General features: G+C 32.2%; 1 protein-coding gene across 3 annotated transcripts; it reads left to right on the top strand.

Moving 5' to 3' along the window:
* Positions 1–2,879: 2,879 nt before the first annotated feature.
* Positions 2,880–25,692, top strand: LOC127712727 (TATA-binding protein-associated factor 2N-like). Of its 3 annotated transcripts, XM_052219333.1 has the most exons (17): positions 2,880–2,937; positions 6,388–6,418; positions 6,975–7,065; positions 11,391–11,511; positions 13,497–13,568; positions 14,138–14,197; positions 14,602–14,871; positions 15,187–15,244; positions 18,004–18,041; positions 21,294–21,317; positions 21,600–21,709; positions 22,222–22,351; positions 22,995–23,111; positions 23,739–23,783; positions 24,381–24,450; positions 24,775–25,080; positions 25,488–25,692. In XM_052219333.1, exons 1-17 carry the CDS (start codon positions 2,922–2,924, stop codon positions 25,528–25,530), a joined length of 1,602 nt encoding a protein of 533 aa, XP_052075293.1. In that variant the 5' UTR covers positions 2,880–2,921; the 3' UTR covers positions 25,531–25,692. The 3 variants fall into 3 exon arrangements, with proteins under 3 accessions (XP_052075293.1, XP_052075295.1, XP_052075296.1); XM_052219335.1 differs by lacking the exon at positions 23,739–23,783; XM_052219336.1 differs by lacking the exon at positions 13,497–13,568.

Consider the following 25,692-nt stretch of genomic DNA (forward strand, 5'->3'; position numbering starts at 1 on the left):
GTATGATTGCCAATTAGACAACTCTCTGCAAGGGACCAAATGACACAGAAATTAACAACTATAGGTCACCGTATTGCAAGTATTGTTTTTTTCTACATATGATGAAAAATAGTTTTGTGAATTATGTGGTAAATAATTTCTTCATTTTTATTTAAAAATAGTTTTGTGGAAAAAAATTACCGGTATGGTATTTATTATAAAGCAACGGAATAAGGTAGGAAAACCAGGTACTAATTTGTCTCGGTCCCGAAAAGTCTCCTGCGGTACAAATCTATCTATTAATCATGTCTATTAAATATGTCTCCTACGGTGCCAAACTGTCTAATAAACTTGGAGCCGAATCGTTTCTGAGCTAATGACGAACTGTCTTGTAAAGTTACCTTATCTACAAAGCGCATCGCTGATTCGGATCAATAAGACTGGTTTCCGAGAATAGTATCCCTCTTACCTGTTAAAAAGTACCTGACAAAGAACCAGTTTTAAATTATCGATTGCAAGTAAACATGTCAAATTAATACTTGTTTTTATCTTCTTTTCTTGTTTTTTGTTTATAATTACTTTGTTCATCAAAGTTGGATTAAATTTATTTTCTGCAGAATAATCTTACTTGTCCCGTCGGACAAGCTTGATATAGCTTTTACTTGTCCGACCTTTTTTTCCTCTGGTACCGGACAATCGGACAAGCGTTATTGTCGAGCCCTGCAAAACCTGAAAAATCAGCATTTTTCTGGTCAAAGAATCAAGCGCTTGTCATTAAGAATGATTTTTAATTAGATAACGATCACGTGATCGTGCTTACGTCAGTGGTTACAAGCTGGGAAAATGTCTCTTAACTGGACGATGTCGATACACTATGGAAGGTATTGACAGCACTTTTCCAGATTACTGACAAACTATAAAGACATTGTGTGTGAAACATAACCAAGAAAAGGATACATATCCAGAAATCAACGCCACTTTGCTTATTTGAATATTATACTAAAGAAATCGGAAACGGGTCACGGAAATTATATTGAAATGATAGGGAATTTAGAAAAAATGTCTGTTTTAACTTTGATTTAAGTGATAGACAGGTTGCCGGGGCAGAAAATAAATATACACAACAATATACACCATTTAAACGAAATATAATGACTGTCGTTGCAAAAATCAAGGTTCCTGAGCTATTTTAAAAATCGAAGCGAGAGGCTTTTAACATTGCAGTATAAAATACAGGCTAAAATGGCTGAAACGTCAAATTTGCAAACTTTATGTTGAAAATTGGCTAACAAGGTCATTAGAAATACAGGTTGCCGGGGTGAAACTTGAAACTTGAATGTCCAAAGAATAAGCAAGTCCAAACCTTGTATGTGTAGTCGTTGAACTCTAGGTTCCCACGTAAAGTTAAAATGCCTCTATTTCAAGAAGAATAAACTCACGAAAACACGAAAAAATTCACTAAATTCGCGTTCATTGTTTTGATTTTGACCGCCTGACAACTTTACGGAAATATCAGAGTGACTATAAACAAGGACTCTGTGACGGTCAACTTATAATATCCGTGTTTTAAAGATTTTAATGATATCAAGCCAGTCCAGTTCAAACTATTATCACGTGGTACAATTCTCATTTACATATTATGAATATTAATTAGCAAAAGTACTACTAATTTCTGGTTATGATTAATTCTTCATGTGAAGAGTCCAAAAACGACGATTTTTCAGACAATACCGATCGGATTGTCACCATACATATTTGGTTTGTCTGATGAATAAATTTAATAGACCGCTTTCTGCATTTTTTCATTTAAATAAAACTACTTTTTAATCATGATTGAAAATATAAATTTCTAATTATTGATGATCAAATTGTTCTGTTTTTCTCTCTGTTACGGTAATGTTGTAATTATGTGTGCGCCAGAAGCAGAAAAAAAAAGATAGTAAAAGTCAAATTAGGCGTTCGCAAAGTGTCCGTTTTTATTAATTTTTTTTTATTGCATAGAGACTTTTAATAGGTATAAATTATCACCAAAAGTTATGCCAAGGATTTGTATCCTTGATTTGCATGATTAAAATTTAATATTTTTTCATTTATCAAGGCTTATGAACAATTTCCTATACTTAAAAATGAATAAATGTAAAAAAAGAAATAATTTGAAGATCTTTCTCTTATATATTCAAACAATTGTCAACAAATTATTTGTGACTTTTTGTCCTGTGACTTTTTGTCCTATCCAATTTGTGACTTTATGTCCTGTGACTTTTTGTCCTGTAACTTTCTGTCCGTTTACCACGAGATGCATCATGGTAAATCTCACAAAATCTCATCATACGCAGCTTATTTCAATACAGGCAATGCAAATAGTCCACGAGATTCCAATCCTTCTCACTATACAAATCCTTGCAATAGGCAATTAAATTGATGCACTATTAAAGAGAATCTCTTTTGCATTTACTTGTTTTTCATATTTATTTTAAAAAAGTCTTACAAAAAATTTTTTTCTCCGGGCTCTTCTGATATAGATAGTAATCTATCAAATGAATTACTACAAACAATTTCCTGTGCATCAGTTCTTACCACATACCCTCATGACACCCCTATTTAATTAAACTGGATTTTTTTCCTATGCTTTGTTGCTTGCAATTTAATTAGGAACCAGTTGCGCATGCTCATTATAAAAAAATGAGGGACCCAACAGGACAATGAAAAGATAAATGTACAGACTATTACGTTTCTGCTGTTGCATTGCTTTATAATTGTTGCCAATTAAATTGTATAAATATAATTACTGAAGAGCACATGTTAAACATTACCCGTCGGTATGTAAAGTATATACATTTTTCAAAATAAAAAGAAAAATGTTCTTCAAATGGTATGGTCACATGGTTCCTGAAAGACACGCGGTTTTTACCACGTGACTCTTGCACATAAACGAACAGACAATGGCGGATGCAAGTCGTAAGAAAACATTCTATTTTACCATTACATTAGTGTTTTAACTCAAGAAATGGTTTGAAAAGTAAACTCTGTGTCAACTTTTTGTGTTGTAAGACGATGATATAACTAATTTTATTGGGTGTAACCAGTAGTTTGCACAAATCATGGTTAAATTTCCGTAACAAATCTTAAATCGCAGTCAAAGATGCCGGGATTTGGGGGTTAATGAAGCCCTTTGGAAACAGTGTTTTCCATAAATGTTAGGTTTCAGGAAGTAGACGGCAGCATTTGTAAAGTGATTAATTTGCATTATGATAAAGTATGAAGCTTTGAAGGACCTAGATCTAGTAGAAAATCTGGAAAGCCGGCTAAAAAAGAAAAAGAATGAATTGAAACAATGACGATAAGATTGTAAAGAAACAATATTCAGCCTATCAATCGACATAATTTTTGTCGGATTTGATATTGGGGTAGCAGTAAGTTGTGAATGAGGTTTTGCAAAAATGGGCTTAAAAGAACAAGCAAGATTTTTTTTTGCATGTTAGAAGGGCTTTCTGTTTCACTGTCCATGTATCATATCCTGAAATTATCGTAATGTTTATTAAATAGTAACACATTATTTTTTCTCTGGAACTTTTCAATGCAATTTCAAAAAATGAGATGAAATGCATACAGTAGTGTCCGGTAATTCCGCCTGTATGGTAAACCTGCCCACTCCTATTTACTTCTGTAATTGTCACTTCCGTGAATAATCATCTGCTATTTTATTCATAGGAACTGTACTTATCCTCACTGCTTGTAAACTTTTAAAGAAAAATCCTTTATTAGGAAAATATCGAGTGATATATGTAATACAGTTCCCAAAGCTAGCAAGAAACATATTATTGCTTACAAAACTCACTTCTGACTTGAAATTTATTTTTTCTTTAGATTGTCGGAATCCCTTTTTAAGTGGTCTATTAATAAATCACCATTTTCCTTTCATAAATATGTGATAAACTGGCACTCCATACATATTTACTGCACATGGGCAGATTTATCGGTCAAACACCTTTCCAATAAAAACACAGATTACCAACTTGTTTTGTTGATTTTAAAATTTATTTCAGATATTTTTTAGGGAAATGAGATAACTACTCAAAATTGAGTTGTTAGTGAATCGATTTATATTAAATTTAAAACAACTTGTATATAATTAATGATCAAAGCCTTATTTGAGCAGATTTACGTAGTGAATCCTATATATGATTATTATTTGATTAAGGTTCATCATAACAAATGGACAAAAATGGCTGTATTTACACCTCAATAACTACTCTGTGTACAGACTTACCTGTCCAGTTTGGAAAGTTTTAAGGCCTGGCATCCACTAGATACATAAAAGTTAAATGCATTTTTTGTTTCAGAAAGATATAATCACTTTTGGATTTTGATGGGCATTTTTTTTCCTCTCTGCAGAAGGTGTAAACATAAACAAACACCTGAATTGCTTTGATACTGTCCACTCAGTTAAACCCTTTAACTCACCTATAATTGTGTAGATAGCGATTGTGATTGTCTGTCTTTTGTCCGTGTCAATCAAGGACAATCAATACAATACAATACAGTTTTTACCTGAGAGGGAGCATCTCAAAGTTTTATCCCAACTTAGTTTATTTTTACACCTTCTGCAGAAAGGAAAAAAAATGTCCATCAAAATCCAAAAAAGATTTTATCTTTCTGAAACACAAAATGCATTTAACTTTTATATATCTAGTGGATGCCAGGCATTTAAACTTTTCCAACTAGACAGGTAAGTCTGTACTCAGAGTAGTTTTTGAGGTGGAAATACAGCCATTTTTATACAACCGCAAAAAAATTTTTGTGGTCGTATATTGGTATGACGATGTCGTCGTCGTCATCCGAAGACATATTAGTTTTCGCACTCTAACTTTAAGTGAATGGATCTCAATGAAATTTTACCTTAAGGTTCAATACCACAAAAGGAAGGTTGGGATTGATTTTGGGGGTTATGGTACCAACAGTTAAGGAATTAGGAGCCAAAAAGGGGCAAAAAATAAGCATTTTTGTAACTTCCAGACATAACTTGTAAGTTTATGGATCTCTCTGACATTGTTTCACAAGGTTCCATATCTGAAAGGGAATGCTGGGACTGATTTTGGGGGTAGTTGCCTCCAAATTTTAGGAATTAGGGGCAAAAAACAAGCATTTTTCTAGTTTCATGACAATAACTTGTGTGTAAGCGTATGGATCTTTATGAAATTGTACTACAAGGTTCCATATCACAAAGGGAAAGCTGGAATTGAGTTTTAGGGTAATTGCCCAAAAAGTTTAGGAATAAGGGGCCAAAAATAAGCATTTTTCTTGTTTCCAGACAATAACTTGTGTTCAAGTGTATGGATCTCTCTGAAATTGTACTGCAAGGTACCATACCACAAAGGGAAAGCTGGGATTGAGTTTGGGGGTGATGAATCATAAGGGGGTTCAAAAAATTTGGGGGGGGGGGATTTTTTTTCTTGAAAAATTTTCCATTTTAAATTGGTTATTTCTGATTTATATATAAAAGCAAATAATAATGATATGGTTTGAATAGGTAAATTAAAATTTTTTAACTTCTTAGACCACTTTCATTCTGTGTCAGAAACCTATGCTGTGTCAAATATTTAATTACAATCCAAATTCAGTGCTGTATCAAGCTTGAATGTTGTGTCCATACTTGCCCCAACTGTTCAGGGTTTGACCTCTGTGGTCGTATCAAGCTGCGCCCCAGCGGAGCATTTTATTGTCCATTTGTTATGATGAACCTTAAAATGTCAAACCTTGTATTAGCTTGAATACCTAAAATACATGAATGTATAAAAACTAAATACATGTACCATCTTATACTAAAGATGTAGTTCAGTTGTATAGAAAATGAGGGCGATAAGACCTGATACCCTATAGAATATATCAAGCTTTAGATGTTTCACTTACTGTATTTCCCGTACATTTCTGATGACATAATGCTGATGTTTTTACATCACAGTAGTACGAGTCCAGTCTTCACGCTGAACCACAGGCCCAGCAGCCCAGGCTTGTAAAATTGCTCTCGGGCCTGTAAAAATCATGTTTACAGGCCAACAGAATCTAACTAAAGTTTTCCAAAAATTGAGCTCCGGGCCTGTAGATTTTAAAGTTCATTGTGAAGACTGAGAGTCTATCATACAATAATGTCATTTACGCTGATTGACCTTGCCTGGGTCAACCAGGGTAACTCATTCATAAAAAATGCCATACAAAGTTCAAACTTAGTTAAGAATTTCACCAAATTTTAGGGTTGTACTCTTGACATTAAAGTTATAAAAATACATATTTCCATTTTGACTAGTGGTAAAGTTATCTTGGGGATGACTTGTTGGTCAAATGAAACTATTTAAAATTAAGGAAAAGTTGTGATTTTTTATTCATTTATGTATTTATTTCTATTTGCAGAATATAATTATTCAGCTGGAGGAGCACCAAAGTAAGTTTTGTTCAAGGTTGATTATGTATCCATTGCAACAACAATTTTCTCTTATAAACAGTTCATTTTTATGCAGTAACTGATTTTCACCAGCTCTATGGGCTATTGATAAAGGAAATCAACTAGTCCATGGCCAAGATTAACTTATCCTTAGTGATTCATTCAAACAGTTTCCAAATTTGAAAATTAGATCTGGAAAGTGAAAATGTATTGACCGGTGACATGTCACTGATTTACATCATTCAAAGTACATGTAGCTTGGACAAAAAAACTGTTTTTTTAGAGAAAAATTTGAAAGTAGTTTGCAATGGCAACTTTTGAGTTTAGATAAAAATATAAAAGTTTCAGAATATTCGGACAGTTATGCCAATATCTTCACTTACAATGTAATCTGTTATCAATTGTCCTTACTTAGAGCGGTTTAGAATGGTCAAATAACATTTAAAGATAACTATGCAAAGGAACAAAACATCTTTTTAGAATAGTTTTCACAATCTTCTAGTTGAACATATTTTACAGTAGTTCTCGCAATCATCTAATTTGACATATTTTACAGCTACAACTATGGTAGTTACGGAGCAACAGCAGCCGACTCAACAGCTACATATCAACAGTATGGTCAGACACAACAACCACCAACACAACCGGTATGTAAATGTATTGTGATTAGACTATAAACACCAGTCAATTGGTTCATCCAAGACTGGTAACTATCGAATCTATTTTTTTGTTGCTGATTTATAGCTTTAAGCTTGAATTGTTTTAAATAATCCAGTAATATATGTTAAGCAAGCTTTTAATAAAATATTGTAGAATACTTACTTATATATGCTAACAAATGGTAGAAGACTAGGTTTGAACAGTCTTTCTGACCTTGGGAGGTAAAATTATGTTTGGCTTTTACACAATACACAAAGCATACATGCTGTATATCCTATTTGTTTTACATTTGTCTTTTCTGGCCCTAATATAGCTGACAATGCGGTGTGGGTTTTGTTCATTGTTGAAGGCTGTACAGTGATCTATGATTTTTAACTTCTGTGTCATTTGGTCTTTGATGAAGAGTTGTCTCATTGGCAATCATACCACATCTACTTATTTTTATACGACCGCAAAAATTGAAAATTTTTTGGTCGTATATTGGTATGACGTTGGCGTCGTCATCGTCGTCGTCGTCTGGCGTCGTCCGAAGACACATTGGTTTTCGCACTCTAACTTTAGTTTAAGTGAATGGATCTCCATGAAATTTTACCATAAGGTTCAATACCACGAAAGGAAGGTGGGGATTGATTTTGGGGGTTATGGTACCAACAGTTAAGGAATTAGGGGCCAAAAAGGGGCCAAAAATAAGTATTTTTGTAACTTCCAGACAATAACTTGTGTGTAAGTGTATGGATCTCTCTGACATTGTACCACAAGGTTCCATATCACAAAGGGAAGGCTGTAATTGATTTTGGGGGTAATTGCCTCAAAATTTTAGGAATTAGGGGCCAAAAAAGGGGCAAAAAACAAGCATTTTTCTAGTTTCATGACAATAACTTGTGTGTAAGTGTTTGGATATTTCTGAAATTGTAATACAAGGTTCCATATCACAAAGGGAAAGCTGGAATTGAGTTTGGGGGTAATTGCCCGAAACGTTTAGGAATTGGGGGCCAAAAAGGGGCCAAAAATAAGCATTTTTCTAGTTTCCAGACAATAACTTGTGTTCAAGTGTATGGATCTCTCTGAAATTGTACTGCAAGGTACCATACCACAAAGGGAAGGCTGGGATTGAGTTTGGGGGTGATGAATCATAAGGGGGTTCAAAAAATTTGGGGGGGGGGATTTTTTTTTTTTTCTTTTTTTCCTTTTTTTTTTCTTTTAAAATTTTCCATTTTAAGTTGGTTATTTCTGATTAATATTTAAAAGCAAATAATAATGATATGGTAGGAGATACACACCAAACAGGATGTGTAAATTATTATATAATAAGTATTGTGCAATAGCAAGAAATTTTCAATTGCACAGTATTGCACAATTGCAAGAAATCTTCAATTGCACAGTATTGCGCAATAGCAAGAAATCTTCAATTGCACAGTATTGCGCAATAGCAAGAAATATCCAATAGCACAATATTGCGCAATAGCAAGAAATTGTCAATTGTACAGTATTGCACAATAGCAAGAAATATTCAATTGCACAGTATTGTGCAAAAGAAGATACTTCGTATAAATTGCTTATTTCTTGATCAATTTCAATGGGGTTTTATTCTTGAATTCTTGGGGTTCTTTAATATGCTGAATCTAACCATGTATTAAGTTTTTGGATTTTGGGCCCCGTTTTTAAATTGGTCCACATTGAGGTCCAAAGGGTCCAAAATTTAACTTTGTTTGATTTCATCAAAAATTGAATTATTGGGGTTCTTTGATATGCCGAATCTAACCGTGTATTTAGATTCTTAAATTTTGGTTCCGTTTTCAAATTGGTCTACATTAAGGTCAAAAGGGTCCAAAATTAAACTTAGTTTGATTTTAACAAAAATTGAATTTTTAGGGTACTTTGATATGCTGAATCTAAACTTGTATTTAGATTTTTGATTATGGGCCCAGTTTTCAAGTTGGTCCAAATCGGGGTCCAAAATTAAACTTTGTTTGATTTCAACAAAAATTGAATATATGGGGTTCTTTGATATGCTGAATCTAACCATGTATTTAGATTTTTGATTTTTGGGCCCCGTTATCAACTTTGTCCACATTGAGGTCAAAAGGGTCCAAAATTAAACTTTGTTTGATTTCATCAAAAATTGAATTGTTGGGGTTCTTTGATATGCCAAATCTAACCGTGTATTTAGATTTTTAATTTTGGGTCCTGTTTTTAAATTGGTCTACATTAAGGTCCAAAGGGTCCAAAATTAAACTTAGTTTGATTTTAACAAAAATTGAATTATTGGGGTTCTTTGATATGCTGAATCTAAACATGTGTTTAGATTTTTGATTATGGGCCCAGTTTTCAAGTTGGTCCAAGTTGGGGTCCAAAATTAAACTTTGTTTGATTTCAACAAAAATTGAATATATGGGGTTCTTTGATATGCTGAATCTAAACATGTATTTAGATTTTAGATTTTTGGCTCAGTTTTCAAGTTGGTCCAAATTGGGGTCCAAAATTAAACTTTGTTTGATTTCAACAAAAATTGAATATATGGGGTTCTTTGATATGCTGAATCTAACCATGTATTTAGATTTTTTATTTGTGGACCCCCTATCAAATTGGTTCATATTGAGGTCAAAAGGGTCAAAAATTAAACTTTGTTTGATTTCATCAAAAATTGAATTATTGGGGTTCTTTGATATGCCAAATCTAACCGTGTATTTAGATTTTTAATTTTGGGTCCTGTTTTTAAAATTGGTCTACATTAAGGTCCAAAGGGTCCAAAATTAAACTTAGTTTGATTTTAACAAAAATTGAATTCTTGGGGTTCTTTGATATGCTGAATCTAAACATGTGTTTAGATTTTTGATTATGGGCCCAGTTTTCAAGTTGGTCCAAGTTGGGGTCCAAAATTAAACTTTGTTTGATTTCAACAAAAATTGAATATATGGGGTTCTTTGATATGCTGAATCCAAACATGTATTTAGATTTTAGATTTTTGGCCCAGTTTTCAAGTTGGTCCAAATTGGGGTCCAAAATTAAACTTTGTTTGATTTCAACAAAAATTTAATATATGGGGTTCTTTGATATGCTGAATCTTACCATGTATTTAGATTTTTTATTTGTGGGCCCGCTATCAAATTGGTTCATATTGAGGTCAAAAGGGTCCAAAATTAAACTTTGTTTGATTTCATCAAAAATTGAATTATTGGGGTTCTTTGATATGCCAAATCTAACCGTGTATTTAGATTTTTAATTTTGGGTCCCGTTTTTTAAATTGGTTTACATTAAGGTCCAAAGGGTCCAAAATTAAACTTAGTTTGATTTTAAAAAAAAATGAATTTTTGGGGTTCTTTGATATGCTGAATCTAAACATGTGTTTAGATTTTTGATTATGGGACCAGTTTTCAAGTTGGTCCAAGTTGGGGTCCAAAATTAAACTTTGTTTGATTTCAACAAAAATTGAATATATGGGGTTCTTTGATATGCTGAATCTAAACATGTATTTAGATTTTAGATTTTTGGCCCAGTTTTCAAGTTGGTCCAAATTGGGGTCCAAAATTTAACTTTGTTTGATTTCAACAAAAATTGAATATATGGGGTTCTTTGATATGCTGAATCTTACCATGTATTTAGGTTTTTTATTTTGTGGGCCCGCTATCAAATTGGTTCATATTGAGGTCAAAAGGGTCCAAAATTAAACTTTGTTTGATTTCATCAAAAATTGAATTATTGGGGTTCTTTGATATGCCAAATCTAACCGTGTATTTAGATTTTTAATTTTGGGTCCCGTTTTTTAAATTGGTCTACATTAAGGTCCAAAGGGTCCAAAATTAAACTTAGTTTGATTTTAACAAAAATTGAATTCTTGGGGTACTTTGATATGCTGAATCTAAACATGTGTTTAGATTTTTGATTATGGGACCAGTTTTCAAGTTTGTCCAAGTTGGGGTCCAAAATTAAACTTTGTTTGATTTCAACAAAAATTGAATATATGGGGTTCTTTGATATGCTGAATCTAACCATGTATTTTGATTTTGGACATTGGACCATAATAGGTAAATTAAAAAAATTGAAGTTCTTAGACCACATTCTTTCTGTGTCAGAAACCTATGCTGTGTCAAATATTTAATCACAATCCAAATTCAGAGCTGTATCAAGCTTGAATGTTGTGTCCATACTTGCCCCAACTGTTCAGGGTTCGACCTCTGCGGTCGTATCAAGCTGCGCCCAGCGAAGCATTTTATTATATGTATATATTTTTTAACAGCAGTGTTGCTGGACAATGCTTACATTTCTAAACCTCCATAAACATGACATTAAACCTTTTTGTTGTACATTTCAGGCTGGTTACCAGCAGGCAGGTTACACAGGATATGATGCTAGTGCTTATGGACAAACAGCACAACCAGCAGCTACTCAGGCAGCAGGTTATGGACAGACCGCTACTTACGGACAAACAACTGGTAAATAATAGACCATCTTTGCTTGTGCTTGTTTCTTTTTAACTAGATTTACACAGCTAGATCTTTACTTCTCTCTAAGGATTGCAATATGTCTCCTTTAATGAATCATGAAAGAGGCATTGTTTATTTTCTGTGAGATTTTTTGTGGTTAATATAAAGCAATGGGGTTTGTATCTACATGTAAGGGTCAAATTGCAATCTTTATATAATTAACTTAATTAACATGCAATACATACCTGTAAAGTATCACTTCCTACTTTCCAAAGATTGATGCTTTTTACTGTAATTACATGTATATTTATCTTTGTGCTGTTTTTGCCTTCCAAGTTTGTTTTTGTGCTGATAAAAACTTTTATACATAAAAGACAAATTGTTTGAATTGCAAAAAAAATTTAATTATATTTCTGCTCATTTATTTTGACGTGCTTATTGTACCAAACTAGTAACTTTCATGTGAACTGCAACCTACTGTATTCCAAACCTCACATAATTTTAGGATTGAATTTGACTACCTGTATAGTGCAACCAAACGAGAAGCAATTTTAGAATTTTCCTTTTGATTTCACTACAAAATGGCTTGGTAGGTTGCTGTACTGGCATAATTATTTGGTTTTGTTATACTGACATATTTAGTACGGGTTTCTGTACTGACATATTTAGTAGGTCTTACTGGACAAAAATATTTAGTAGGTCTTACTGGACAAAAATATTTAGTAGGTCTTACTGGACAAGAATATTTAGTAGGTCTTACTGGACAAAAATATTTAGTAGGTCTTACTGGACAAGAATATTTAGTAGGTCTTACTGGACGAGAATATTTAGTAGGTCTTACTGTACAGGGCTTCCGAATTTTTTTGAAAATGCACTTACCCATTGGAAAGTTATCTTACAATTTTACTTTCCCGCATCAGTTTGCACTTTCCATTCTTTTTGAAGTCTGAAAAAAAAGCTTGATGTATGAACAATTAAAAAGTCTAATAATTTCCGTTTCGGCAGGGATAAAATATTTATGCAAACTCATGGCTTCATGACCTACATTACTGTTTACTGATAATAACTAACTACCGCTGTAAACGCAAGGAAACAAGTGATTACTTCAGGGAACCTCAACCAGTTTCTAAATTAGATTTTGTCCAATAACCGACTTTGACAAACAAAGAAAAAACACCGGAAAGTACCATGTAAAGACGATTTACTGATCCGATGGGAAACTGGTACCTGCGTTTTCGTTTACCTGACGATTTTTATCTTTCCCCTGGAAACGGGAAATGGGAATTCCGAAGCCCTGCTGTACTAACACATGAAAGTTATTTGTACCATCTTATTTATATTCTTTTTTTAAACTTGAGGATTTTTAAATGACGTTTCTTTTTTTTTTTAAATTTAGTTTTTTATATCCATCCACTTTTGTCAAATATGTGTATATATATACATATCAAATTTTGTCTTCACATTACAGCAATTGTTTGCATTTTCATAGGAAAGTTCCAGATGCCAGTGTTCTTTTTATTTGCTTAAACACATCAAATGTTACTTTATAATGAAAATTCAGTGTTTGATATGATCTGAGATTCTTAAATTTTGATTTTTGCATTTAACAAAATTTATTAATTGCAAACTATGCAAAGATCAAAATTTTCTTCAGTTATTATCTAATGTATACTCAATTTTCAAAATAATCCTGGATTTTATGTGAGATAATTTTTTTTTTAACTAGGATAACAAACTTGTTTTTTGTTTGTTTCTTTTCAAACAAATATTGGTTAATTCTAGTGCTGAAGTTTATTCTCTAATATACATTGGTAGTAGAACTAGTGTGACCACAAAGCTAGAACTGATAGCTTATGAAATGTATTTTTGAAATCTTCATAAACATAATTTTTCAGAAAGTGATTGTTGACTGTAGCTGAGGTAACCTTCATTGTACACAATAGGTAAACAAAAATGTAAGAATAAAAATGACTGGGTATTCATTAATGTTTTAGCACAAGCAGCACAAGGAGGTGGTCAGGCTTATGGAGTTGCAGGGTATGGACAACAACAGTATGCAACAACAGGTAATAAAAGCTATAATGTGAAAAACAGGTGTAAACTGGCTGTTAAAACCAAACCTGGTGGACATTGTATTGTATGTTAGTTTTAGTAATTAAAGTTATACAAGAGTCGACATTATTTTGTTATTCCTTATCATTGAGATAGAAAATTGATAATTTAAAAAAACTTTGGAAAAAAAATCGCTTTCTGTTTTAAAAATGTCAGATCCACAAAATATTCGTAGCAAATTGATAAAGCTTCTGATTTGAAATTAAGTCACTGTGATTAATGTGTGATTTTTTCTATGAAACCAATATTTTCAAAATGAATTCTTTGGAAATACATTTTCTGAAAATTTGTGAAGTTTAGAATGAAGCATGAAATAGTTTAATGGATCAACCTCTTCCTCATTCTTCACAAAGAACTGTTGTCAAATTTTTATAGTATTAAAAACAACAAATGTCGAACCCTGTATAAAACTAATGTGACATAATCTGCACTCTGATGTAAAAAAAAAGTAGAATAAACCGTTTGTTTATGCAGACATTTGATATTGTGATTTTGTTATGTGTGTATGTTTATACATTTGTAGATCAATCAGCTTATGGAGTAACACAGCAACAAGATGGTGCCTCACAGTATGGTCAGCAAGGTAATTACATTTGTTGTTAGACATTAGTATAGAAATGACACTTGTAACCAGATATTTTGAAACCTACAAGTCAGTTTTGAACTAGATTTTGCTAATATTTCTTTGAATCAGTTAGCCAGTGCTCTACCCTTTTCAGGTTTTTTCTCTCCGTAATTTGACCTACAGTATGGCAATACTGTGATAAAATGGAAGGGTTATACCTGGGAGAGCTGGCTAGTCCTCTTTGCTTATTTTCAGTCTATATTAGTATGCCATCTTTGTAATGTATTTTATATTGTAAACCACACTGATTGTGTGTCTTAAAGTAAACTACAATTAAGTCAATGTATTGTTGCTACCCTAGATATCTTGACGAAGTTTTGTAACACTGAACAGGAGCTAAAAAATCATATCTGTTGTTTCAGGATACCAACAAAATACCTCATCATATGGGTCTTCAGGAGGTTACGGAGGACAGACCACTACCACTGGCTATGAACAACAGTCTGGTGGTTACGGTGGCCAGACTGGTGGCTATGGTGGGGGTAGTGGTGGTGGTGGTGGTGGTGGTGACTATGGATCACAAGGAGGTGGTAGCTCTTATGGCAGTGGAGGAGGATCAGGTGGATACGGGGGTTCTGGTGGATCCTACGGAAGTGGAGGGGGAGGAGGAGGGGGTTATGGTGGAGGAAGAGGTAGGTCTTGTCATACAGGTCATTGTTGGAACATAATTACAGCTTTCTTCTTCGCAGTAATCAAATAAATTTTGTTGAGAAAAAAATTCATTTTGAATAATTAGTAGAAAAGAATTAAGAACTCACAAGAAAAGTTAACTTAGTTTATAATGATCTTCCAGCATAATATAAAACCATCTACTAAATTTGAAGAAGAAAAAATGCAAATGTTCTTTATTCTGTAATTATAAGCAAAATATCTATGTTATTGTGCACCAACTAACAAAAAGTAATTTCTTCTTTTTGTAATGTTTTTTGATTGGCTTTGTTTTACAGGAAGAGGAGGAGGAGGCGGTGGAGGCAGGGATGGAGGAGGAGGAGGATACGGAGGAGGGTAGGTTTCATATTTAATCATTTAAGCAACAACAACAAAAATATTTGGTGAAAATACAAATTCGATAAATGTCCTGTGAGGTATACGTTACAACTAATATTGGTTTTCAAAGAGTAAAGAAAAACAAGCAATTTTTAAGGAGTTAATGTTACAAATTTGTAACTTAGATTTAAAAAGAGAAAAGAAAAAAAAGAGATGTTTAATATTTTCCACATTTGTGTGATTATTGGTAGAAGATTTGGTTAACAGTGATAGTTATATTAAGAAGTATGGGTATGAAATCCTTACATTTACAAAGGGTACTCTATAATATGGTTACTTGAATAGTTAAACTGCTACCTGGGTTGATAGATTCTGATTGCGATTATTAGTAGTAGATATGATTAAAAACTTTAAAAGTATTAATCAGAATTAGGGTAAAAATCCTGGTTAACAAAGGTTGTTTTATAACATGGTGAAATATCATGAGGGTTGATTTATCAGGATACTGCACACACACACATATATATGTAATATAATTTATAAACATGCTATAACTCTGCCATTTCCTAAGATCTTTTCAACAGGTTTACCATAGAAGGTTGTGTAAACGGTGTACTTTGTTGCAAAATGCATAGAATGTAGGGGGATATAAAATTAGTATTGTGAATGAAATTAAAATGACTCACTGGAGCTAATGAGTAACAAAGCTTAAATTTCTTCTGAACAGTGTCAGAGTGTAAGTTTTTTGTGACACAAGTTCTATTGGTATGCATCTATTTACTACATACACTTTTAAGGGCTAATTTTTTAGGGAAAATGACTACCTGTACTCAAAAGAAAAAGGTTGACTTGTTATAATAAATATCCCAGCATGAAGTTATGTTCTCTTAATTTTGTAAATAGATTTTGAAATTAAGCAAAGTCAATCAAAAATGATATATGATCTGTCCTAAAACCCATTTAAATAACACTATTTTCTGTCAAATTTTATGGCCATTTTTATTTGTCTGAACCTCTCATGAATTCTTAGTTCTAAATCAGTATTAAAAAGCGAATTATGGGCCAATCGGCTGTCCTCTACAAAAGAAAAGAAAAGGCTGTATTGATGAAATGCTTTGAATTTAATGATGCCTAAAACAAAAGCAGATGCTGAAAGATCATAAAAGAAATGAGGTTGTCTTTTAACTTGGTACAATAGTGTATATCACTGTTATTAAATATTCTATTTTTTAAAAGGGTAATTAAGAGGTGAAGTTAGCATTTCCAGTGAGTCCGTTCAGGTGTAAAAATGTTAAAAGAAGTCCAGGTTATATAAAAGTGGCTCTGGTATATAAGAATTAAATAAAACTTCAAAGTGTCAGTTTGATATTAGTGTAGATAAGTGGACCACATGTTTAAATTGGTTTTATAAAAAACCTTTGAAGCTTAGATAATCCATTTAAACTGACTCTTACCAATACAAGAGGTGTGCCTAAGTGCCAATGTATCTCTACTTTGTTAACAAAAAAGAGAGAATACTGGCTTTTATTTTAAGTGATATAGTGTCATGGTAAAGGGGATATTAAATGGTGTTACCATGAAAAAGAATAACATGTACAGTTGAAAATTGTAGCTGATTGCAATTTTAAGCTTTTACAAATTAGTCATGAGAAATTCAGTAAATTGAAAAAAGGTTCTACTTTAAACTGTCTGAAAGTAACCATGTAAATCATGATACAACCGTAAATTAACCTTAGAAATGCAAACTTTTTATCTAAGAATTGGGTTATGTAACTAATAAATAAAAAATATAAGCCATAAATTGTCCTGTACATGTCAGGTTAATCTCCTTTGGAAAGCAATGATGGTTGAATTTTTGTTTCTGAAGATTCCATTTTAAATGAAAAGAAAAAAAAAGTTCAATGTGTAGAAAAGGTACATTTTTGTAGATACCTAGCTACAGCCACATCATTAGTGTTTTGGTGAACATGCATGTTTACATAATTGGATGAAAAAAAATAGCAAAAGATATTTGCCCCACAAGGTGTTTGTAATGTTTGTAATGTTGGTAAAATTTACAAGAATTTACATTTTGATTGTTCCTTTTGATGTCTAATAAAATTCATCTTTAACCTTCAAGTTTCACTTTCTTATGAATTGGTTAAATTGTTTATTATTCAGTTTAACGGTTTTGCATTTGATTTTTCCTTATTTGTAAACAAAATTAGGTTAGAACAAAAAAAGTGTCATATCAAGGTTTCAGATCTACATACCCGTGGATGGTAAAGGTCTTGTTCTCTTTCATGAACTGAGAATGAGTTAAAAAAAAAGATATGAAATCTGAGTTAGTACCATATGGTGTGTATAAATCATTAGAAACACTTTAGAATAATGTCAGTTATCTGATAATTTCTAAAGGTGGTTATGTAAAATAAGAAAATCTTGTACATAAAGTACAACATAAAGTTCATTAAATATTATGAAAGAAATAAACTATACCACAATAAAATATTCCCCTGATACCAGAGCCACTGAAGAGGGTATGCACAAGAAATCATATAAACTGTATGGAGGTTAATTATTTAAAATAAACATTAAAATGAAGTTTACACAAATATTAAAAAGGTTATATTTGGAGTATGAAAATAGATAGGTTGGGAGTGTTTTGCAACAGTCTACATTTAGTGTTTAGCATCAAAACCAAAAGAAGACCTTGTTGGGATCTACAAGGATACGGCAGTATCGTCGGTCCACATCTTGTGGGCGTGATCGATACTGACCCCATCAATATATTTCAGTGGTAGTCGTGGAGGGTACAGCAGAGGTTTTGGTGGTGGTAAGTTCAAAGGTCAAGCTTTTGTCACTGACCATTATTCCAAGTTTTCTCTTAGTGTTGCAATTACACGCAACTATCTTAGAAGAAATGGATGCTGCATTTGCATTGCTTCATCTGTTTTCTTGATAATTAATGTAGTTTTGTTGGATATGTTAATATATTTATTGGGCAAGGGAAGTAACTTGAGTGAATACACTGCTATTAGAAAAGTGTGCATTTTTTCAGTTTCTTAATTCAGGTTTTTTTTTACCAATTTGAAATGATGTACTATAAGAAAAAAATTTCTGACTTCATTTGTTCAAAAAATCATTGAGAGTTTATTCACTCAGACTTTTATACTTTGTGTATTTATGTTGTTTAATCTTAATTTTGTGAAAGAGGAATTTATGTACCAACATTCAAAAATTAAAAAAAAGATCACATTGCAATAGACAGGAACAAAAAATGTTTCATTGATATACGAACTTATGACTTGTTAAATAATTTGATAAAAATTTGAATTTTGGTACTATAAATGATGGATTGAGTAGTAGAGTAATGAAGGTTGGAAGTTGAAACAGTCAAAATGGGAAATACTGCTTGTGTTGAACCAAGATTTAATCATGGTGGAAAATTCTGGAAGTTGTGGATTAAAATTCAAAGTGATTATAGACATTGATAAATACTACTGGAGGAATCAAGTGATGTTTTACTTCAAACCAGTCACAATCATTGACAATAGATTGGAAAATACTGGACAGAACTTTACCCAGAGGATGATGAACTAAGTGATGATTGCTATAGAAATTTATACCATAAAATAATGCATAATAATTCATGGTGAATTGACTACAACTGCTAAAGTATTAATGGAGAATAGTTAATATATCAAATATGATTAGAATTCCTTTGAATTAAGTGGGATAGTAATCATGAGTACTAATTAGATGTTTATTGAGGTCTTGAAGTGATTATTATCACAAAGCAATGCAAAAAATAGCAATAGAGTTTGAAAAATGTGTAAATGGCAGAGAATTGTCAGCTCAAGTTAATGTTGATGAAATCATAAGAAAATGTATGAATCTGTGGGAAAATTGAGGTGTTGGTAATGTACTTGTTAAAAGTTTGATATACACAAGTGCAGTTATAATATAATACGGAATATAGATATCAAGATTGAAGTTGAACAAAGCGAAATGTTGCTACTAAGAAAAATCATAAAAGTGTGGCCTGTTGAAGCCAGTAGAAATTTAGAAATATCAATTACAGAGTGCAACATTGAAACAAATATCAGCTCTGTGAAATAAGATGGGCGTCTATTCACGATATAAAGCATTGTCAATGTAAATGTAGATATAAAAGGACTATATATCAGTTGTTACAATCAACTGTCATAAAATACATAGTTCTTCAGTTGAGATATATCATGGGATAAAAATAAGAATTGATAAAAATTGAACAAAATATGGTATGAGTAATATGTCTCAGGAAATGTATACCTCTCTGCAATCTATGGTACAATTTGGATATATGTATATGTCGGCCCTACAATATGAAAGTGATAAATGTGTACATCATGTTAAACCTGGTATTAATAAAACATAAATCCGTAGGAAAATGGCAGATTTAATAATAAATGGTGATAATATCCATCCTTAAACAGGTTTGATATATAACCGAATGAAATAAAACCACATAAATAAAGTGTGGTAGATGGTTAAGTATTGGTGTGACCGTTGAGTATTAATGTGTTCTAAAGTTATTACATTTTGTCCTGTTGTATATTAAATCCATAAAAACGATGTGTAGTGTATATATTATTAAGTTAAGATAAAAAAAAGTACTTTTGTTTCTTTGTTTCAATTCCTTGTTTTCTGAAGAAATCATTGCTTTATTGATATTTGCAATTTTAGGATCAGATTTTCATCTGACAAATTAATGTGAAGAAATGCTTTTGGTTATATTTTTAACAATGTCAAAATTAGTAAATATAAGTACTTTTTTACATGATAATGAACATACCAAAATAAAATTTCTTTTTCAAACAAAAAGTAGCTGTAAAATAATAATGTCTTGCATCATACATGCTACAAACGATTACTGATCCATTATTATACTATCACTTGTCAATTTTAATGTTACAAATTATTTATTTAGATTAGTTAACTCTTTTTATTTGAAAACTTGTGACGTTGTCGGAACTCAGTGCTAGTATAGTATTTGGATCATTAATAAAAAAATTCCATGATTATAGTATTAACTTGAAAAAGAGACTTTGCAGAGGATTATTTAGTTATGTGGATACCCTGTAACTCACCTCCATGGTTTTATCAAATCTGGTATTCCCTGGATAATTATCAGATTTCGTATTTTACAATGAAAAAAAAAAAATGTAAGATCAGGGATTTTTTGGTACCAATGAATTTTACTTGTTTCATGATGTTAAATGACATTTTTCAAGATTATTAGTCTCTCATGCAAATAGTCCATTCTAGTTCTCTATTAGGTGAGTTGCAGGGATCCAGCCTCTGGTAATGTCTTTGTATCATTCTTTCATTGCCATTTTTTCTCCAAATTAGACTTAAACAGAAATTGGAGATGAGTTAACCAGTTGTTATATACATACATAAAACATTTGTGTTGAGTTAAGTATCTTGTCCATGAATGGTTGTTAGGTACATGTTATAATGAAAATTCCAGATGGAACTTAATGTTATTTAATGTATGTGTCAAATCTTTTGGTAGATTTCATTTGGTATGTTCAATCTATTGTTTACAAATGTATGTACGAAGTCAATCCAATGTATATACAGATCATATGCACAGTGTTAGCTTACTTGAATCTGACCAGGCTTAGTTCTACTTTCTGTTTTAAGGACCTTTCCAGATTCTCCTTTTTTATCAAAATGATACACACTTTTAAAAATTGATTGGCTGCTGTAATAATAACCAGAACAGAAGGTAAAAAGGAATGTTGTCAGATCCTTGTAAGCAAAGCATGGACACAAGATCTCTATTACAATCAGATTAGTACTAAGTACCAGTCTTAATATGCAAGACAATCCTGTCAGTTTGATTTTAAGAAATAAGATTTTAAAAAAGCGAACAATATCTTAAATTCAGATATTCCAATAAATTCCCAAATAGTCATCATGGAGTTGTTTTACTAAAATGAAAAAGTAAAGAAAAGTACATGTGAATTAACTTGCATATTGAGACTGGTTTTAATGAAGTTGATTCTAAAATGCTAATCAAATTCTACCTGTTTTTCAGGTGACAGAGGTGGAGACAGAGGAGGTTAGTATATATTTTTTTGTAATGTTTAAAAATAAGTCCTAAACAGGATTGTGAAAACGGTAAAAAGGAATATCAATTAAATTGTGTCTTGTTGGATTTATCAGACACCTGCTTCCTATATGCCAATAATTTTTAATGGCATGTGGAAGTTTGCTTCCCACCACATTTGCCACTTGTTGCAATTAATATTAAATTTTCAAATGCTTATTGGAAATGTGGCACATCTCTTACTACATCACCTGATAGAAAAACAACTTTACATTGGGTTACATTACATTTCAGGTGCTGGTGAAATGACAGAAATGATAGATACTATTTTTGTAACTGGATTGAATGAAGCCATCACTGAAGATGCCCTTGTTAATCATTTTGGAAGTATTGGTGTCATCAAGGTACATCTATAAACAACTTTTAAATGCATATGTATAATAAAATATGCATGCAAATTTACAAAGTTTTTGCCTGAGCTTAACCTGTGAATATAGAATTATATTGCCACTGACTTAGGTACTAAAGAGCAAAGAAACATGGTATGCAATGTTTGTTTATAAGGAAGCAAGAATGAAAAATAACCTGTTGCATAAAAAGACGCATTTCCAAAACTGAAGAGACATCAAAATAAAGAAGTCAACACACCGTTCTCCTGCCAAAAATTATAATATTTGATTGCTGGTTTTAGATAAGAAAATATTTATTTTTTGTCAAAATTCTAAATTATTTGACACTTTCTAATAAAAAAGATGTCCTTCACGAAAATGTTATTTTTGATTTCAACACTTAACATTGTTAAAGTGTTGATTGTGTTCTTAATTTTAGAAACATACATTTTCTATGTTTCATAACAATACAAGTTTCAAGTTGTATGTTTCTGTAAAAATTTATAGTCGATTGATAATTTTTGTAGATGGACAAAAGAACTGGTAAACCAAAGGTATGGATCTACAAAGATAAAATGTCTGGTAAACCAAAAGGAGAAGCAACCATCACATATGATGATTCTGCTACAGCACAGGCAGCTATCAACTGGTTCAATGGTAGGTTTAAGTGAACAAAATTCTATAAAAGATTGATTTCTCATATCTTCATACATAACATGAGAAAAAAACAATCTTAATGTATAGTGAAGATGTTTTAGCAGATCCCTGACTTGAGAATATTGAAAACATTTATAGAAAGATTGTAGTTGATAAAATAGAAGTTAATCCTTGAGAGATGAAAGGCACTCTAATTAATTAATTATGCATGGTTGTATTTTGAATTTTGTAAGAATTATACTTAAAATTAAAACTTTTATTTTATGGGTGGTTGCGGTCTTTAAAAAAATGCGTCCAATGCCCCCTATGAGTAATTCTAAAACAGCCCTTAAAGAAATTTGTAGTGGACATTAAGGAAGTAATCCTTGATAAAAGTTAGATTTGATTTAATACATGTACGCTTGCATGATATGTCATGGTAGTTCTAATGAAAATCCAAGCACTTGATGATGTGATGCCACACTTGGTTAGGTACTGTTCTGTTGAAATTTGTTTTCTTTTCATGGCTGTTTCATTATATTGGATGTAGGAGGTTATTCAAATTGTATAAAGTTGTGTAGGCTCTCAAAAATTAGGGTCCATCTGTGTACAGTAAACACACCTTTAAATATATTTATTTTAAATGAATATTGTGCTTTTATAGAAAAAGATTTTGATGGCGGTATTATCAAGGTTGAAATAGCTAGAAGAGTACAGAAGAGCTTTGATACAAGAGGAGGAGGCCGAGGTGGCGGTGGAAGAGGTGGAGGTGGAGGCAGAGGTAGGAAATTTTATGTTCAATATTAAATCCAGAAGTTGTCTCTTCCAGAATATGCATGAAATATTTGATGCTGGATGTGAGGAAATAAACAGTCCTGGAATCCTAACAGTATTATAACTATTACAACAGCAAGAATTTCTGAAGTAGGCATAGTGTAGACATTTTTAAAACTAGAAATGTGTCCCAAGATATGAATTGAGATCATGCATGAAATCAAGAAAAAAATGAATTATTAACATATAGTTGTTGAGCTGGAGTTGAATTGATATTAGTTTATTATTTATGAGAAATCTGTAAATATATAAATTGGCAACTTGACTGATTCTTGCACAAATTACCGGACATTAAATACAAGAGACGGATAAAATGACTAGGGAACGAATTATTAAACAGTTAAAGACGCAGGTAATACCAAAAATTTCAAGGGGAATAACTAGCATTAGAGGCTGATCATGATAAACCCTATTTTTTGATTTCTAAATGTGATGGTTCAAGATGTTTAGGGCAAGCCACTGATACTTTTCAAATTTGGGGATTTTACCTTTTAAAACACACTTTGTGGTAGTTAAGTCCTGTAATGAAATATTAAGTATGATTAGACCTCATGCTAGACATATGCATTTACAGGAGGTGGAGGCCGAGGTGGTGGCGGTGGATTTGGAGGAGGAAGAGGTAAGGGTAAAGTATATCAGAACTGCAATATTGTCATTTGTTTTCTTGTGTTGATCATAACGTGCCAAAGTTCAAACTACTGGTTTTGAATACTAATTCTTCTGTGAATTAATTTATTGTTGTTGGCTACCAATTTTTTGGGATTGCAGAAAAAATGTATGATAGTGAATATTGGTTTTGTGGTTTTGCCAAATTTACATATAATCCATTAGAAAATTCATGGTTTGTTTATACCCACAAAATCCAGGAAAAATTTGTGACCAACGAATTATGATGAATCCTCAGTATCATTATTTTCAAAAAAATTTCTTCATTTGATTGTATTCATTGGATAATTTGGCAGAGGCCTTACCCAGAGAGAATATAAAAGTATTTCAACTCTTATTACATGACATTAGCAGTAAATCTTATGCAGGACTGATATCGTACTGTTAGATTTTAAGTTCTGTTTCCTATGAGCTCTCAGATTGAATGGTGGTTATTTGAGCTGCAAGTCACATACAGATTTTATTAAACACAGTTTTCTATGATATATCTAATAGTTACTCAAAATGTGGGAATCACATGTGTTGTGACCTTTGATTTGTCTATATTCAGGTGGTGGAAGTGATCGAGGAGGTGGAAGTGGTGGACCTTCCAGAGATGGTGACTGGACCTGTCCCAACGGGTAAGATATTATTTATATGCAGGAGGTGCTGTGATAATTTGATCCCTGGAGTGCATGAAGACAGTATTTTAAAAACAAGAAATTGTTCCTAGCAGAGAAGTTTTGGTGATTACATAGCAAAATCTAAATTGTTGGAAGTATTACTTGAAATATTCATTTACTTACAATGCCAACCTGGAAAATTTTATGCATTTGTGAAAAAAAATTTGTTCTATTGCAAAAGGCATAGAAATAATATAATATTGATCAAAAAGAGTGCAAATAGTCATTCTTGTGTATTCATGCTGAAAAAAATAATGTAAATATTTCTGTTATGTTTTTCAGTGATTGTGGGAACAACAATTTTGCCTGGAGAGACAGTTGTAACAGATGTAACACAGCCAGACCAGAAGGAATGGGTGGTGGAGATGGTGGTGGTCGAGGACGTGGTAGAGGAGGATTCGGTGGTGGAAGAGGTGGAGATAGAGGACGAGGTAGAGGTGGATTTGGTGGGGATAGAGGTGGACGTGGAGGATTTGGTGGTGGCCGAGGGGGCGGTGGTTATGGAGGAGATAGAGGTGGACGTGGTGGTGGTGGTAGAGGAGGCGGTGGATTTGGAGGAGGAAGAGATCGAGGAGGCAGACCTGACAGGTAAGACATGACTCTATGTTTCAACTGCTCTTTAGTGGTATAAAAAAGTATAGATGAAGCATTTCATGTATAAATTGATGTTGGTTTTAATATTGATATACATGAAATTAATGGGGAAAAATCAAAAGATTTTCAGATTTTGTGTTATTGAATCTGGGACCACACATGGAAAATTGATAGTATTTATATTTTTAAGTTGGAAGACTTGTTAATCTTAAATTGTTTAAAATAATTATGGATAATAAATAATAAATTCAGCTTAAATGTAAGCAGCTTTGAAATGCTGTTATCCAGAGGAAAATATATACCACATATGCTCTTCATTATGAGTTGTTTAAAAAAATGTATTCTCTGAATAGTTTTAATTTACTGATATAATATGGATGTGTTTTTTTTCAATTTTTCAGACCTGGAGGTGATAGGGGAGATAGAAGACCAAAGCCATACTAAATCATTAGACATTGACTTGAACATGACTTTTATTGTTGTCCAGATTTTATCTGTTTTACTATGTTTTTTTTATCATCATGGAGATTTGCCAGCCATTGTCATTAAAACATCAACATCATTCAATTATACTTAAGATATCATGAGTAAAACTTTTATATTGTA

Source organism: Mytilus californianus, unplaced genomic scaffold (genome assembly GCF_021869535.1).
Source record: "Mytilus californianus isolate M0D057914Y unplaced genomic scaffold, xbMytCali1.0.p SCAF_8, whole genome shotgun sequence".
Classification (NCBI taxonomy): Eukaryota; Metazoa; Mollusca; class Bivalvia; order Mytilida; family Mytilidae; genus Mytilus; species Mytilus californianus.

Excerpts from the sequence above, each read along its gene's own strand:
- LOC127712727 (XM_052219333.1), top strand. Across the intron at positions 13,569-14,137 it reads ACAACAGTATGCAACAACAG|ATCAATCAGCTTATGGAGTA; the intron begins GTAATAAAAGCT and ends ATACATTTGTAG. Across the intron at positions 25,081-25,487 it reads CGAGGAGGCAGACCTGACAG|ACCTGGAGGTGATAGGGGAG; the intron begins GTAAGACATGAC and ends TCAATTTTTCAG.